Below are 17,720 nucleotides of genomic sequence, written 5' to 3'. Positions count from 1 at the left end.
CATTTTTATTGTCCTAGAAAAAACAACGTTTTTCTCGACGTGATTCTTGTAAAGCCTGCCTTGCATACACACGATCGTAAAAAATAAAATGCTCGAGCAAAGCGCAGTGACGTACAACATGTACGACGGCACTATAAAGGGGAAGTTCCATTCAGATGGCGCCACCCTTTGGGCGACTTTTGCTGATTTCATGTAAGTAAAAGTTTGGTGAGAGACGATTCGCGCTTTTCAGTCTTCGTGCTTTTCAGTCTGTTACAGCGAGACGAATGTGCTATCTCCATTACAAACGCTAGTTTTATCAGAATGAGTGCTCCCATCTCATTAGTTGCTTCTGAGCATGCACGTTTTTTTTTCCCCGTGGTTAAAGCCTACACACGACCGCTTTTCACGACGTGAAAAACAACGAGAAAATTTAGAGCATGTCCACAGGTTGCATCAAAGAAATTTGCTCCGTCTATGGCCGGCCTTAGTCCAGGAAGTAGAGACTGGCTCTAAATATTGCCTAAACCAGGGGTCTCCAAACATTATAAACAAAGGGCCGGTTTATTGTCCTTCAGAATCTTGGAGGGCCAGGCTTTGGCAAGTGGGGGGTGGAAATTTTTCTGGCATCAGTGGGACTTAACATATGGTATTAGGGGGAGAAATAGTGCCCCATCGTTAGAATCATAGGGAGGAATAGTGCCCCATTAGTGGTCTCAGTTGGAGAAATGGCGCTCCACTGTCGGTGTCAGATGTCAGAATAGTGTCTCGTATCAGTGGGAGGGATACTGCCCCAAGGGCCGGATAAAGGCAAGCAAAGGGCCGCATCTGGCCCTCGGGCCGCAGTTTGGAGACCACTGACCTAAACAAAGGTGTCTGTCCCTCTAAATAGATGAAGCTATATTGTCAGGGGGAGCTAAAAGACAATAAGCAGGCAAGAGAGAAAAAACACACAAATATGGTTGTCCCCATGTACATATATCTGTTTACAAATGATAAAAATTACTTACTGGTTACTTACTGTTTTTTACCAAAAACATAGATGCAAGTTTATAAAGCAGCGACTCTTATAAGTTTATAAAGCAGCGACTCTTATACACTCGGCCGTTTTTCGGCATGAAAAAAAAAACGACATTTTTCAGCATGTCCAAAAAACAACTTTTTCCCAACTTCATCATTAAAAACGACATTGCCCACACACCATCGTTTTAAAAAAATGATGAACAAAGCGCGGTGACGTACAGATGTTCCAGAAACATGCTTGTAATCCAAAGCACTTGTATATTAAAGCATTTTTTTTACAGGGTATAAAAGAGAAGAGAGGCACCTCTAAGTGTAGCAATAAGTTGCTAAATGTTATACCTTCATTAAATGTAACCATATTGCTACACTTAGAGGCTCCTCGCTTTTTTTTTATACTCAGTTGTGACATGACGATACTCTTATATCAAGACATCGCTTGTATATCAAGGCAAAATTTATAAAAAAATGTTGCTTGTCTTGCAAAACGCTCTCAGACCAAGTTACTCGCAAACCAAGGTTTTACTGTACACATATCTTTCAAGTTAAAAAATGAACTCAGAATATGCACCTGCTTTAAATCTGCCACACTTTCTCTTTAAAGTACTGTATAGTGTTTTATCTGTTACCGACAATTTCCTGTTATTTGGATTTTATGGATTTTAAAGTGACTGTAAAGGCCAAGATATAAAAAAAATAACACACATGTTTTACTTGCACAGAGCAGCCATTTCTAAACCTTCTCTGCTGCATTTTGCCCTGCTGGCGCTCTTGGCTACTCCTATTCTCTGTGTGTCAACCTAGGAATCCGTCTTCTTTGGGGGCACACATGCAGGCTGGCTACGGGCAGTGTGCGTTCATTGACACACACAGTGTGGCTTTGCCTCGCCTCCTGCTCTCTGCACACAGGATTTGATTGACAGCAGCAGGAGCCGATGGCTCTCGCTGCTGCCTCTCTGTCCTGGGAATACAGGGAGGGCGGGGAGAGCTGCTAGAGATGGGCACGAGGCTGGATTGAGGGAGGTAAGTATAAGGGGGCAATACAAATACTGGGACATTTTTTACCTTAAAGCAGGAAATACATTAAGGTAAAAAATAAAAAGAACAATAAAAAATAGAAGAATAATATTAGAACAACTATAAATTATGATCTTCAACCATAACTTGGTCCAAAAAATGTATTGCTTTTTAAAGAGGACACTCTGTCTAAGGAAGAAAAAAGAGATTTTCACCTAACCTTTTTTTTTAGCCCAGCTCCAGTGTTGAGGTTTATGAAAAACGATTTAACATAATCAAGATAAAACATTGAATTCCTTCAATGTTTACCTTTATTGTAGTGGAGATCTGCCCGCCGTGCTGTCTCCTGTCAAGAGGGATATTGTATGCTTGTTTTGGATTAACTGCAGACTAGCCACACACCAGAATGTTATGTGCACTGTAAACCATATTACCATACAACCCTTTCCTCTTTCCTTCTTCTGGTATGTCATAGACAAAAGCTGGCCATACACAACATTTTCTCTCATTCAGCCCAGATTCCCCCATCCGTGCCGCACAGCATGGATGGACTAATTCACAGCTGATGGCTTTTACCTGATACCCATGGCTGTTAAAATACCTGCACAGTGACTACAGCTGACTGGCTGCAGACACTATTTGGCTGACTCTTTTCCTGCTCCTCCGATTTCTCAACTGAAGTTTGTTGAGCCTGGTGGTGTCGGCAGGGCCACCCACGGCTTAAACTCTGGCTGATTTACAGGAATAGGCTGAAATGCAAGCTGTGTCTGGCCAGTTTAAACATGTGCATGCCTAACAGTGTCTGATTATTTACAATATGTGATTTAAATATGGCCAAAACGATCATCATACCTATATGAGTCTACTGGCCATACCCTTCCAAAATTATGGGCATTAATATGGAGTTGTTGCCCCATATGTGGCTGTAATACCTCCACTCTTCTGGGAAGGCTTTCGACAAGATTTTGGAGTGTGTGTAGGCAGGTTGCCTACAAGTGAATTACATAGGTATTGGCTGGCCCAGATTAAGTAGAGAAAGAGTTAACGTGTATGTGTGTCAGTTCCTAAGCTTTTTGGATCCAGCCTACTCACCGGTAATATAAATATGGGAGAAGTTTGGGTTTGGGGCCTTCTTGCGGGGCTCTTGCTTACTGGCCTTTCATCAACTTTTGGGACAAAACATGCTGTGAACCGTGTGAAGGAGGAACCTGGGTTCCGGAGAACATCCAAGCACAGGAAACACCAAGATGGGCTATTACCTTGTAAAGGTATGCCTGGGCAGCCATTCAGTTGTAGTTAGGGTCAGGATATGGACATTGTTTAGGTTAAACTGTATTGCCAAAAACGTTCTAAGTAAATGTAGCGCCCTGCTCCCATTGAGTGGGCACTATGTGTAAAATTATAGTTGTCTGAGCAGTAGTTTTGGCTCAGAATGATTGTTCCAAATTGTTGGTTCTGTTCAGTTCAACTGGGTCACACAGGTTTCACCCTGACGGTGGGTGTCGCTGTCGTGTAGAAAAGGTCTACTCAGCAAGACCAGCAGGAGGAGAAGTGTATTTCCTATGGGTAACCATAGAAATACAGTCATTAAGTGTGGTAACTGGTAAAGGTGATGGGTTCTCTGGTAGTGAGGGGGGTCGGTGTTCTGGCTATTTCTCTAGCAGTTGGTTTACAGTAGCAACTGGAACTGAGACTGAGTTACGAAGGCTGGTCACAAGTTATGGAAATGAAGAAGTTAACAAGTGCATGCATGTGGTCTGTGCTATGTGTCCACGGTGGGACCCCATTCTGTTACTGGAAGTGAGGCAACAGAAGTACGCTGAACTGTTGGAGAGGGCGCAGGCTCAGCAGCATCCCTCCTAACGCCAGGTACATCAGGTTACAGTGTGTAGTGCCTCTGGACTTGGGAGAACTGCCAGGTACTAATACTGAACAAGAATATCTGGCTTACAATCAGTCCAGTTAATACCAAAGATTTTTCAGTAGGGCTGAGGTCAGGTCTCTGTGAAGGCCACCTCCATACTAAACCATGTCTTTATGAAGCTGGCTTTGAGTTTAGGGGCACAGTCATGCTAAACTCTTACTAAAGGTTGGAAGAACACAAAAAATAAAAATGACTTTGTAAGCTGTAGCAATAACACTACTCTTCACTGGAAACACCGAAACTCAATCATTTGGAGGGGCTTCCACATATGTTTTGGCCTTGCACTAGGCGGATGTGACTACAATTTCATGTTTAAATTGTGGAACCTGCCAACCTATTGGGTTATAGATAAAAATCATCATGCAGGTAAAGTTTTCTCTAAGCAACCCCCTTCTGTAAATGTATAACACCCTTCCCCTCCAGCTCTCATTGCTTGGAAATAATATAAGTTGGCAGCAATGTACAAAAACCCAGAGTCTGATTTTGTTTACAGTCATATTTTTGCTGTACGAAGTGACAGATTCTCATGACAGCACACCCTCCTCCACCCAATGATGCCCATCTTTGCTATTCTCCTCTGCTGCACTTTTCGTCTGTTGGAGCTGCAGAATATATCCAGTATATCCAGGAACTAAGAAGCATATGACGTTATCTTATTTATCATAAGATACAGTATTCGAGCCTGAGCATCCAATTGTCATGCCCAAACATGACATGCATCCAGCACAGGTTATAATTAGCATAGTGCCACGACTCTTGCTATATGGTTTACAAAATTTTCTTTAACCACTTGCCTACTGTGCACATACACCCCCTTCCTGCCCAGACTAAATTTTAGCTTCCGGCACTGCGTCACTTTAACTGACAATTGCGCGGTCGTGCGACGTGGCTCCCAAACAAAATTGACGTCCTTTTTTCCCCACAAATAAAGCTTTCTTTTGGTGGTATTTGATCGCCTATGCGGTTTTTAGTTTTTGCGCTATAAACAAAAAAAGAACGACAATTTTTAAAAAAAACACAATATTTTTTACTTTTTGCTATAATTAATAGCCCATTTAAAAAAAAAAAAAAAATTCATCTCCGTTTAGGCCGATACGTATTCTTCTACATATTTTTGGTAAAAAATAAAATAAAATTGCATTAACCGTATAGTGACTGGTTTGTTATATTGCCTACAAAATAGGGGGACATAATTATGATTTTTTTTAAATTATTTTTTACTAGGAATGGCGGCGATCTGCGATTTTTTTTTCGGGACTGCGAAATTATAGCGGACACATCGGACATTTTTTGACACATTTTTGGGACCATTCACATTTATACAGTGAACAGTGCTATAAATATGCATTGATTACTGCACAAATGTGACTGGCAGGGAAGGGGTTAACCACTAGGGGGTGAGGAAGGGGTTAAATGTGTAGCCTAATCAGTGTTCTAACTGTGGGGGGAGGGGGTGACTGGGGGAGGTGACCGATCTGTGTCCCTATGTACAAGAGACACAGATCGGTCTCCTCTCTCCCTGACAGGACGTGGAGCTCTGTGTTTACACACAGTGCTCCACGTCCCCGCTCAGTTACCGGGCAATCGCGGTTGCCCGGCGGCCATCGCGGCCGCTGGGCAAGCGCACAGTGTTCCCAGTAACGCGACGGGTGCGTGCCCGCGCCCCCTAGCAGCTTCTAATGACAGAACGTCATATGACGTCCTGTCAGAACAGGGGATTCCGCCCACCGTCATTTGACGGTGTGCGGTTCTGAGGAGGTTAAACACAGGGAATTTATCAGAATCAGAGCTGTCAAGCTGTGCACAGCAACCAATCAGCTTTTTTATTTCACTTATAAGGCTTCATTTTCATGGACGTTTTTACAGCCACTTTTCTGAGCGTTTTTCCCAGGACTGCTTAATAACAATGACAGGCTTTTTTAAGCTGTAAAAAACGCTCAGAAAAGTGGCTGTAAAAACATCCATGGAAATGAAGCCTAAAGCCTAAAGTGGAACTATAATGACATCTTCGGCTGAGCTTCACCTGGATTCCAATCTTCAGCCATTTTGATGTGCCAGGCCAAGGTGGCATCATACCCGTACATGCAAAGGAGTTCATTCTTGGCAAATGCCAAACGTGAACACTGAGCTGCGCATATGCACTGGTGGACAGGCACTTTAATGCAAAAGAGGCAGAGTGTGTCTCTTTTTTTTTCAAAGTTCCACTTCACGGAACGATCTGAAGATATAAGTTGATTGGTTGCCATGCCCAACTGCTCCAGATTCTGCCCCCGCCAGTATTGATAAACTCCCCACATTGTATTTCACCACTTGATCATCAAACGTGCTCAGTGCCTATCTCTATTGTAATGACAGCCCCCACAGAGCACACCTAACGTCTATCTATAAAATTGTTTTGTAAAAACACAGAACAGCCTAAAAATATTACAGCATTACATTAATAACTCTCAAGAACACATAGTTTTTCTGTAAATCCTTTTTTTAAATGCTGATTATTAGCATTTGTTAAGAACATAAAATTCCTGTAAGTGCAAATCTGTATTTTTAAAAAATCATTAAACAATGCATAAGTTGTAAATAGCTTGTCGAAGAGCTGCAGTGTTTAATAAGTCCCTGTAGAAGGAGTGAATTTACAGAAAGCCCATTCTGTCTGCAGCTGCACAAGAGCTTGGATTGCCGAGCAGAAAAATCAACAAATACTGAATGCCAAGAAGCTTTTTAAGTGGGATTTGTGGATTACAGATCAAGCTGGAAGGTCATTTTTGCTATACAGGATGGGGACTAAAATATCTCCTAGGTGGCCGTGTGTGAGAAGGAGCATGAGGAAAAGTTTAGTTTCACTAGCAAATTCTCTCAATTGATCTCCCGATATATCATGTTTAATAGTGAGGGGGAAAATTCTATATAGCTCTCCTGAAAACATTTTAATACTGTATTTCATAGCTGAAATTCATGAGCTTTGCAGACTCTCTGTTAAGGATCGGCACACCCATAATCTCAGTTGTTGGCAGATGCTTGGGAGATACACCACTCAATGACTTTTTGCATCTTTTGGGCACAGACGATGAGATCCCAGGCTCTTTGCACTTAATTTCTTAGGTTTAAACATTTGCAATAGACATTTTAGTGGGGTCACACACCACCATTTGCATTTTTAAAGCCCAATTGAACATTCAGTTTTAATCATGAATGCACATTCCAGGTGCATCAAAACAAAAGGTGATTAATGTCTCACCGTTGGTTTTCTTTCTAATGCAGCCAAAGCCTGAGTAGAAAAGTCTATGCCCGGCTAGCAGCTCCAGGGTGGGACCCATGTCCTCTATGGGTGAGCTGTAATCTCTCTGCAAAGGCCTTTAGGCTAAGATCAAGTGTAGTATCTGTTCTTATCAGTTGCCAGAGGAGGCGCTATGCTTATCCCAAGTGTGGGGAGGGCATAGGCAAATCCAATGGTGTCATTGCACCTGGAAGGGTGGTTTCGGCAGTGTCAGTGACTGATCGCCTCATAGAGCAGACAGCAGGGCCGAGTCCGAGCCGTCCAGAAGGATGCTCCTGGTGAGGATGGGTGGCTGCATTTGGTCTGGTCTTTTTGCCGAGTCTTAATCTGGCCTTCTGGTGGATGTCAGGGTGGGTGCTGTCCCTGTCGGCGATCTGGTTGGAGGAGCTGATATAGCCCTGTAGCTGAGGCGGGGTGAGCCCATGCAAATCTGCCGGATTGATGGGGGCCTGGAAGGGCAAGTATCGGTGGAGGCTGCTATCAAGGGGGCAGCTCTCCCTGAGAAAACCTTGAAGGGCTCTTTATCTGGCAAGGACGAAGGGCTGCACTGATCCTGTCGGGGGGGGGGGGGGGGGGGGTCGGATAGGAACTAAAAAGCCTATAGTGTATGTGCCCCTGGAGTGGCAGTCCAGGGGTGCCAAAAGATCACTGTGAGTGAGGGTCACATTGATTTAATGGCACCATGGTCACTACACCAGAACACGCTTTTTTAGCACATGCCTCCTGGGCTGGGCCTTTTGGTCGGGACCGGAGCAATTTTTAATTCCTGGATGGAGGGCCTGGCCATTGTATTGCACAATGGCCACCTTTCACTCTCCTCTCCACTTATTCCCCCCCCCCCACTTTATTGTATTTGTATCCTCTGTTTGTCACGTTTTTGTATTTTTATGTTTGTGCACAGTTTGCACTGTGTGACTGGTAGGGTGTAGGTCCTCTGGCCTGCCCTGAAAGTCTTGGGAGGGGGTGGACATGGACTTCTGGCTTAGTTTGCCCTCTCTCATGTGGTCTCCCTTCAGGGGAGCCCCACCTAGTACTTGGGTGGGTCTGTTTCGGCAGACCCTCCAGAGAAAGGGGTTTGTCTGGTTTTGGCCAGATGGACCAAAGTATAAGTTCCCTTTTCCCTGTCTGGAGCCTAACCCCCCCGGGGGATTCAGGGCAAGGATTTTAGAGGGCTTGTGTACACCCGTTGCACGGTTTTGTGTCACCTCTTTATGTTATTTTTTTGGCACCGGGTGAAGTTTTTGAGTGTGTTTCACACACCATGGGCTTTCGATAAAGCAATCTATCTGCAAAGGGCTGACACTTCCTCTACTGAGCCAGAGCTCCCCAATCAGGAGGGAGCATGAGCTTTGCTGATTGCATAGCTATAGGTCTGTCTTAGCAGGAGACATCTGCAGAGAGACCATTGTTTAAACTTCTACCCAATATGTTTAAATTTTTAAAAATGTGTCTGGAGTTCAGCTTTAATTTTTCTACATGTGCCTAACTGGTAAAAACATGGGGCAACACAAAAAATAATAGTTTCCTTTGTTTCTCACAGGGTGATTATAAATTGCATTGATGCTATGTTAATAGCAAAAAGTGGTTGTTGGGAGTTTTTTATTAAATGATAAAGAAAAAAAATAATATTTAAAATGAAATTCTCTTGTTTGCCTTTATACTTGATTTCTGCAATATTTCAGCACCGCAGCATATTCAGGAAATAAAAGGAGCCATAAGAGAACAATGATGTCATCACAAATAGAGTTTATAAATAGCGACTTTGCTCAGAACACATTCCTGATGTACCGTATTTGGACCCTCTTCCAGCAGGCCTGGCCTGTCATTATTTATGACCATTTTTGGATGTACAACATGGCCGGTGAGTCCCTGGGGTGGAAAGTGTGCCTGCCAAGTGTGTCTGCCTGGCCGACATGAGAAACCTCCAATTCAAACATTCAAAGCATAATTCTGACATGATGAGCCATGGCAACCAAACACCAAACCATGTTACCTTTCCACTTCCGCACGCATCTCCTCGCGCTTCTGTCTCCTGAGCTCTCGGCGACGTTCAAAGTCATCCATGGCAGCCGTTCAAGCTTGTCAATCGGGATCTTAAATGAGAGAATAAAAAGGCATTAGAACAAACTCATGTTCACTAAACATTAGTGACAGACTCCACCACTAAGGAAAACCTAATGCCCAAGGCATACCACTTGTACTATCACTGGTGGCAATTTGCCAGCAACAGGATCATTAAACAGAATACCTACTTGCTTCCATGGCATTGTTCCCTTGCTGGTCAGAACTTTGCACAATCTGCTGGTGCGGCCATCAAGGGAGCGACACCATAGAATAAGGTGAGTGTTTTATTTGTCTTTCTAGAGATCCTCATACTGGGTTGCCACCGACAATAGGATTGCTAGTGTAACGGGTTAAATGCCATGTAACCAAACTTACTGCATAAGGGAGAAAGTAATATGCTGTAGTCCACAGCAACAAGTTGTACATCATTTCTTTGGTAAACTGGAATCAGATTGGTTGTTAAAGGTTACCGCACTTTGTACATCATCATTTGTCCTTGCTCTACGTCAGTGGTCATCAACCCTGTCCTCAGGGCCCACTAGGGTGACCACATTTCCAAACTACCATTCAGGGACACCCCCCTTACCAAAAATCAGCTAGTGCTGTAATGAATTACAGCACAGTGATTGGACTCAAGAGGTGGGATTTATGATTTCTCCAATCACAAGCAGGGGGTGGGGACTGTGCTCCTCCAGGCATTCCCGGCCAGGGCAAGTACTGTCAGTGAGTAAAGCGGTGATGTGGCAGCCTTTTTTGGGAGCATCAGATTGGCCCGGGGGGTGGCTGTGTCAGTTTCATTCCGGGACACTTTATTGTCCTGGAATAAAGGTGCCCGGGACAGACCTGCAAAATGCGGGACTGGCCCGGGCAATCCGGGACACGTGGTCACCCTAGGGCCCACTAACAGGCCAGGTTTTATGTATTACCTTGGGGAGATGCAGACTAGAATACTGCAATCACTGAGCAGCAAATTATATCACATGTGATGTATTTCAGTTATCTTGCAAACCTGGCCTGTTAGTGGGCCCTGAGGACCACTGCTCTACGTAACTTAAAGCGGTCCTCCACCCTAAAGTGGAGTCCCGCTGATCGGAACCCTCCCCCCCTCCGGTGTCACATTTGACACCTTTCAGGGGGGAGGGGGGTGCAGACACCTGTCTAAAGACAGGTATTTGCACCCACTTCCGGCCACACGATACGGGCGAAAGACGGGCATTCCGTCACATCCCGTCTGTCGCCCGTTGTGTGCTGGGAACACTCGGCTCCCAGCACACAGCGTGTGAGCCAATCGGCGGGCGCAGCGCGGCTCGCGCATGCGCCGTAGGGAACCGGGCAGTGAAGCCGCAGCGCTTCACTTCCTGGTTCCCTGAGCGTGGATGGCGGGGGGAGCAGCAGAGTGACGAGCGATCGCTCGTGCTCTGCTGCGATCGGCGCTGGACTCCAGGACAGGTAAGTGTCCTAATATTAAAAGTCAGCAGCTGCAGTATTTGTAGCTGCTGACTTTTAATATTTTGTTCCCATGGCACATCCGCTTTAATGTCCAAGCAACATAGAGTGAAAATACTTTATTCTGCAAGCAATGCAAACAGTTTTCGCTTTTATTTAGTAGTATTAAACTTTTGATTTTTTTTTTAAGCTGCTTTCCTAAACTTCTGTTTTTTACAGTAAAGATTAAACCATGGACAGTGCAGTCTGGAACCCGTCTGTTAGGCTGGATCAGTTATTATAGCACCAGCCTAAAAGATAAGTTTACCTTTCATAGCATGTTATATGTTACACGGATAATTCTGCTCCCTGCACCCCTGATCCCACCCCTCCTTGTGGCAGAGGGTGGGGATTCTTTTCCCACGAGCACATCATTCATTCACAGAAATCTGTAACTGAGAGAACTACAAGTACTGTCATCCATTGCGGCTGGCGGCTCTTAGTTCTCAATGGACTGCAAGGGCGCTGATGAGCGCTCTCGTAGTTCATTTACAGTACAAGCCCTGCAGCTTCATGCTGGAAGTACGGGCTGAACGCTGCAAGGCTTGTCTGCAGGATCCTAACATTGCCTCCACTGATCACGGGTGCAAAGCTTTACAGACTCCTAGGGGAAAAATTATACATGCACATTTTTTTTCCTGCAAAAATATGTGCATTTATTATTTTTTCTCAAAAGATGAACTTAAAGTGGAGGTTCACCCTTTAAAAAAATTTCTGACATCACACGGAGTCGAGCCATCCTACCGACAGAATGCCGGTGTTTTTTTTTTTCTCAGCACATACCTCGTTATCAGAATTTTCACCTCACGGCAATCCCGCGGGAGTGGGCGTTCCCAAGCACTGCCTGGCGCATACTGCGCGTCACAGGTTGCCGACAGAACCCGAACGTCGGTGCGCAGGCGCCGTATAGAGCCGCACCGACGTTCGGGTTTTTTCCGCAACCTGTGACGCGCAGTATGCGCCGTTCGGAAGCCTGTCAATCACAGGCAGTGCTTGGGAACGCCCACTCCCGCGGGATTGCCGTGAGGTGAAAATCCTGATAACGAGGTATGTGCCGAGAAAAAAAAAAACACTGGCATTCTGTCGGTAGGATGGCTCGACTCCGTGTGATGTCAGAATTTTTTTTGAGGGTGAACCTTCACTTTAACTTTTACACTGGGACATAGCCAGAAACATAAAGAAGCTGTATACTCTCAGTAAGTGTATATATCAGTGCTTAGTAACTGAAGGTTTAATGTCACTTTAAGCCCTTTAAGGCTCCTCAAAAGTGTAGCAACTGTGAAAGTCGAAGGGCCCTTTTGTAAATCTCAACACATAAAGCTCATATGTCACACAATTTCCTTCAACACTCCAGTTAAGTTCTTTAATTAAAAGTTGTTCATAAAATCAGTATGTTCCAAGCTAAATTTCTATCCCTGCTGCCCATAGGCACAACACCAATACTTTTTGTTTGGATTACCTCTTTTTTGCAAAAAACATTTGTTTTCCTCCTCCTGGCATAGAATATAGTAATAATGTGTAATAACCTTATATAAGATGACTGTTCCTACTGCTGGATAATAACTCTATAGGGAAAAGCTGCAGTTTTGCTGCTGCTGCTGCCTATGGGCAAACTTCTGTTGTGTCGAATGGTAAATTTGGCCCTAAGGTACATTTCCTTATTTTTATTAAAAATTCTACAAACTTAATCAGTAACAGAATGGAAAATAGATGTAATTGTTGCCTAATTGTGTACAGGATAATGTAATGTGGACACAACACTGGTAGGGGGGGCCTTATGGTGGGATTCTCCTCACCCCATGGGCCAGAGATCAGAGATATTTGCACCCTATGTGGTTATTATGCAGAAGAGAAGCCGAATGGCACAGCTTTCAGAAAATCGCTGCTATGATCCTCATGTGTCGCCCAGGTATGAGATATACATACTTATATCTGTCCAAACTAGACCAGTGTACATATGCAATAAATATCATACCCGGAGTGCAGCTTGAAAGAAGTATAGCCAAAGCTATTTTGGCTATACTTCTCCTATGGATCACAGAAGTGCAGTTCGATTTCAGCTTGCTGTCGACTGAGGTCACAGAAGCGGTCCAGGCTCTGAGAAGATCCCGACCATATGGTTGGGATCCACTCAGAAGCCTGGACCGACACCCAGCTCAGCCTCTTAGTGAGATATTTGGAGCCTGAGCCAGCCCCTCCGCCCCCTCCACAGCCCAGCACAGTAAGCATTGGAGGGGAAGAACAGAGAGCCAGAGACTGACAGTCCCCCGCTCTCTGCTCACAGAATGCTGAGAACTGAGCAATCAGCGGTCTTTGATCACTCAGTTCTCAGTGCAGAGCCGGCGGGGGACAGGTACAGCATTAGATCTATGCTACATCCACCTAGGTGAGTATAAATATATATGTTTTTCTAAAATCCATACTTCTCTTGAGGCCGCAGACGAAGGAGAACCTTGTCTTCTAGTACTGTTGGACCTTAGCGCAGCTTTTGATACGGTTGACCACAAACTATTGCTAATTCGGCTAGCTGAAGTAGCCAAGATCGCGGAATGTGACTTACCCTGGTTCTCCTCCTTTTTGGAAAACCGATCACAAGTAGTGAAACTGGGACCATTCACTTTTGAAAAACGCACAGTGTCATGCGGAGTCCCTCAAGGATCACCTCTGTCGCCGGTGCTGTTTAATATCTATCTCCGCCCTCTTTTTGAAATTATCAGCAGCCAAAAGCTGCTCTACCATTCCTATGCGGATGACACACAATTGTATTTTCGTATTTGCAACAAAAAGGATCACCATCTCAATCTAGAGAAATGTCTCTCTTTGATAGAGAACTGGATGACAAAGAGTTATCTTAAACTCAACGGCTCAAAAACAGAACTTCTCCTGTTTCACGCCAATCGGAAGAATCAACTGGCAACAACCTGGACACCCCATTCTAGGAAAAATCATCACCCCTAGCACCAAAGTCAAAAGTCTTGGGGTCTTCTTTGACACCTACATGACAATGAATGCACAAATAGGGTCAGTAGTCAGCGGATCGCACCATCTGCTACGCTTATTACGCAGACTAATCCCATTTATTCCTAAAGAAGACATAGCAGTCGTGGTGGGAACAATTGTTAACTCCAGGCTGAACTATGCAAATGCCCTCTATCTCGGACTCCCAAAGTACCAAATCACTCGCCTGCAGGTCGTTCAGAACACGGCCGCGCGTCTGGTGACTGGAAAAAAAACATGGGAATCAATCTCTCCATCACTGAGAAGCCTTCACTGGCTACAAGTGAAAGACAGAATCACTTTCAAAGCACTCTGTCTAACGCATAAATGTATTTGGGGTAATGCCCCCCAATACCTATGCGACAAAATAAAAGCCTACAACCCCAATCGCGCTCTGCGATCCTCCAACCAAAATTTACTCCAAATCCCCAAAACCAGATACAAGTCCAAAGGAGAAAGAAGATTTGCTGTCCAAGGCCCTCGACTTTGGAACACTTTGGTTGAAGAAGAACCACTTGGCCTTTAGGAGAAAGATCAAAACCCACCTCTTCTGAGCTCAAGGTATAAGTGGTCAAACAAGCGCCCAGAGGCGATTCAGTTCGCATGTGTAGCGCTATATACATTTTTCACTCACTCATTCACTCAGACCCTGCAAGTACAGAAAAATTGTTGATCTGCCAGAAATGCACCTAAGTTTTAGGTCCACCTGTGTTCCGTTTTGTGGACTGAGTGGTGTCAGCCCTGCCCAGCTGCTCTTTTTTTTTGCTAAACTACTAAAACCCTCCCACTGTCTGATCTCTACAACATATAAGCAAATCATTCTGTAGTCCCAAGATAAGAACTCAGAGGGCTAATTACTCTCACTGACATAACAGATGAAATGTACACAGGGCAGCTCTCAATTTATATCATGATCGACAGTTTTTTTTTTTTTTGCTCAGATATAGCAAAACACTTTTAGCAAGATCAAAGGTTAACAAATATGAGAAATACATTGTTAGGATTTACGTTAAAGAATATATCAAGGCCATACTCTTTTTTTTCTTTTTTTTCCATTTTGGAGAGAGTAGGAAATTGTTCAAACATCTGTCTTGTATTTGGCATCTGCATCCCACCCTGAAGACACAACAGGAAGGGAGGGGAAATCTCTCTAAAGTCAAGGAAATTCCCTCTTAAGAAGTTGTCACCAGAACAAAGTGACACCACTTGACAATTTTTTTCTATTCCCTTTCTAGAGAAAACTCAAAATCTTGGATTTTTCCCAACTTTCAGTCCAGTGGTAACCAGGAAAAATAGAGAAGGAAGGTTCTTATCCCTATCTGTATGTACACAATCGGGGTTATTTGTGAAAGGCTAATCCACTTTGCACTACAAGTGCAAATGTACTTGGAAGTGCAGTCGCTGTAGATCTGAGGGGGACATGCAAGGAAAATAAAAAATGTAATTTTAGCTTGCACATGATTGGATAATTAAATTAGCAGAGCTTCCCCTCATTTCAGATCTACCCCTCAGATTTACAGCGACTGCACTTCCAAGTGCACTTTCAGTGCAATTTGAAATGCACTTTGCACATGTAGTTTGCACTTGTAGTGCAAAGTGGTTTTGCCTTTAGTAAATAACCCTCAGGGAGTACATGCAAACTCCATGTAGATATCTCCCTTGCTGAGATTCGAAGCAGCAAGCTGAAATGCATAGGTGCTAACAACTGAGCCACTGTGCCGCCCCCATCCCCCTACCACTATATATAAAAGTAAAGAAAAATGGCTTTGGATACACCTTAACTACTGAATATTCACAAAAGATCTGCTCATTTAAGCTCGGCAATAAGAAAGCAGTTTTCTGTACTCACAATCTTCTAGATGTCCAGTTTGGTGGTTTAATCCAGCGGTTGGAGTGCAGGCGCAGTCACATAATGCACAGCACATCAAAGCGAACGTCTGTCTCTTCCACTGTGTGGATGAAGTGGAAGTGATACCAGAAAAGGCAAAGAGTTTTGTCCTGACTGTGTTTGTTTAAGTCATTGGTTATACTAGGATGTTGAATGCCAGATCTGCATTCAGTTTACAATAGAGCATCCTGTGAGGCTTTGCAGAGAGGTTGGACGAGCGCCAGCTGCAGCTGCTGGGGATCTATAGAAGGTACCAGCCAATGCATAGCTCCCAACTGTCCCTAATTTTGAGGTTTGAGGGACTGTCCCTGATTTGGAGCAATGTCCCTCTGTCCCGCTTTCCTCCTCATTTGTCCCTCATTTTGGTCTGATCTATATAGTTGTATATAAAATGCACTTTTTTATCTTTAAAGGGGTGTTTTCCAGCGCTAAACCTTTCATCCAATTTCTAAATTTCTGCATTGTGAATTCCAAAAGCCAATATGAAGGATTGGTAGTGGTAAAAAAAAGCACTTGTGGATTTAAACAATCTTGTTTTTTTTGTACAATTCTCCTTTAACCACTTGCATACCGGGCCTATTTTGGCAATCATTTTTCAAACACCTTTTTTTTGGGGGGAAAAACGGTTTTGTTAATTAAAAAATAACAAAACAGTTAGCCCAATTTTTTTGTATAATGTGAAAGATGAAGTTACGCCGAGTAAATAGATACCTAACATGTCACGCTTTAAAATTGCGCACACTCATGGAATGGCGCCAAACGTCAGTACTTAAAAATCTCCATAGGCGTCGCTTATTTTTTTTTTACAAGTTACAAATTTAGAGTTACAGAGGAGGTCTAGTGCTAGAATTGTTGCTGGCGCTCTAACGCACGTGGCAATACCTCACATGTGTGGTTTGAACGGCGTTTACATATGTGGACGTGACTTACGTGTGTGTTCGCTTCTGGGCGCGAGCTACTGGGGATAGGGGCGTTTAAATTTTTTTTTTTATTATTTTTTTTTTTTTTTTACTCAATTTCTTTTATTTTTGCACTTTTTTTGAAAAAAATGTTTTTTGATCACTTTTATTCCTATTACAAGTAATGTAAACATCCCTTCTAATAGGAATGGTTCGTGACAGGTACTCTTTATGGAGAGATGCAGGATCAATAAGACCCCACATCTCTCCTCCAGGCTGGAAAGCATTAGATCGTGAAAAAAAATTCACCGATCTAATGCTTTCAGCCGCGATTGCGGCTGTGTTTACATTCCAGGACCCGGGCGTGACGTCATAACATTGCGCCCGGACCTCCGACGATCATAGAGATGACTGGTGACCATCTGGTCACCAGTCTACTCTATGGTTTCCATTGGACGCCGGCGGATCGTTTCTCCGGGTCTCCGATGGCAAAGGAGAGCCCGGAGAAGCACCGGATGGCGGCGGGAGGGGGGGGGCGTCCCCTCCCGCCGCCTATAAGAACGATCAAGCGGTGGAACCGCCGCTATGATCGTTCTTATGGTGCAGGGATTCGCCGGCTGAAGAGATGGATATCTGAATGATGCCTGTGGCTGCAGGCATCATTCAGATATCCCCACTGAAAGTCCAGGACATCATATGACGCCCTTGGGCTGGAAGTGGTTAAGGAGGTGTGGCAAGGGGTGTGTCCTATGCCTGCATACTTTTGCCGATAGGTGTGCCTCATTCCCATCTCAAAAAGTTGGGAGGTATGGCCAATGGCTGACCAGATGTGCTGGGAATTATAGTTCTATGAGTGCTGCATAAGATGGGCTGCTGGGTACCCCCACATGCCCCCCCTCACTCCTATATCCACATTTACTTTTCATTATCGATAGCTACTAATTTAATTAATTTGAAAGGTAGATTTTCAGAAATTTAAAAAATAAAAATAAAAACGCCTTTAAAAGTAAAAGCGGGACCAAAGTCCACAAATATTCACCTTCGCTCCAGCAATGTGATGTTTGTGAACTCCATCCCGGCACCACCGCTGGTGAGCTGGCCATTGGCCATCTGGGGATGATGTATCTCCCCTGAATGCATCTGGGAGGGCATTCCTTTCTGGCACCAAGGTAT

The 17,720-nt window shown here is 44.2% G+C and overlaps 1 protein-coding gene across 5 annotated transcripts in view; it reads right to left on the bottom strand.

Moving 5' to 3' along the window:
• The window catches only part of CALD1 (caldesmon 1), a 242,678-nt gene that overhangs the window by 101,367 nt on the left and 123,591 nt on the right, over nucleotides 1–17,720 (bottom strand). For 4 of the 5 annotated variants that reach the window (XM_040345162.1, XM_040345160.1, XM_040345164.1 and 1 more), the window contains one exon: nucleotides 9,208–9,307. In XM_040345162.1, coding sequence (XP_040201096.1) covers nucleotides 9,208–9,278 — 71 coding nt within the window. In that variant the 5' untranslated portion in view covers nucleotides 9,279–9,307. Of the gene's footprint in view, nucleotides 1–9,207; nucleotides 9,308–15,609; nucleotides 15,734–17,720 lie in introns of those variants that run through there. The other variant, XM_040345161.1, reaches the window with a different exon arrangement.

Source organism: Rana temporaria, chromosome 3 (genome assembly GCF_905171775.1).
Source record: "Rana temporaria chromosome 3, aRanTem1.1, whole genome shotgun sequence".
NCBI classification, from domain to species: domain Eukaryota; kingdom Metazoa; phylum Chordata; class Amphibia; order Anura; family Ranidae; genus Rana; species Rana temporaria.
Note: the sequence above shows the minus strand (reverse complement) of the source record. Positions and strands in the feature narration are given on the sequence as shown.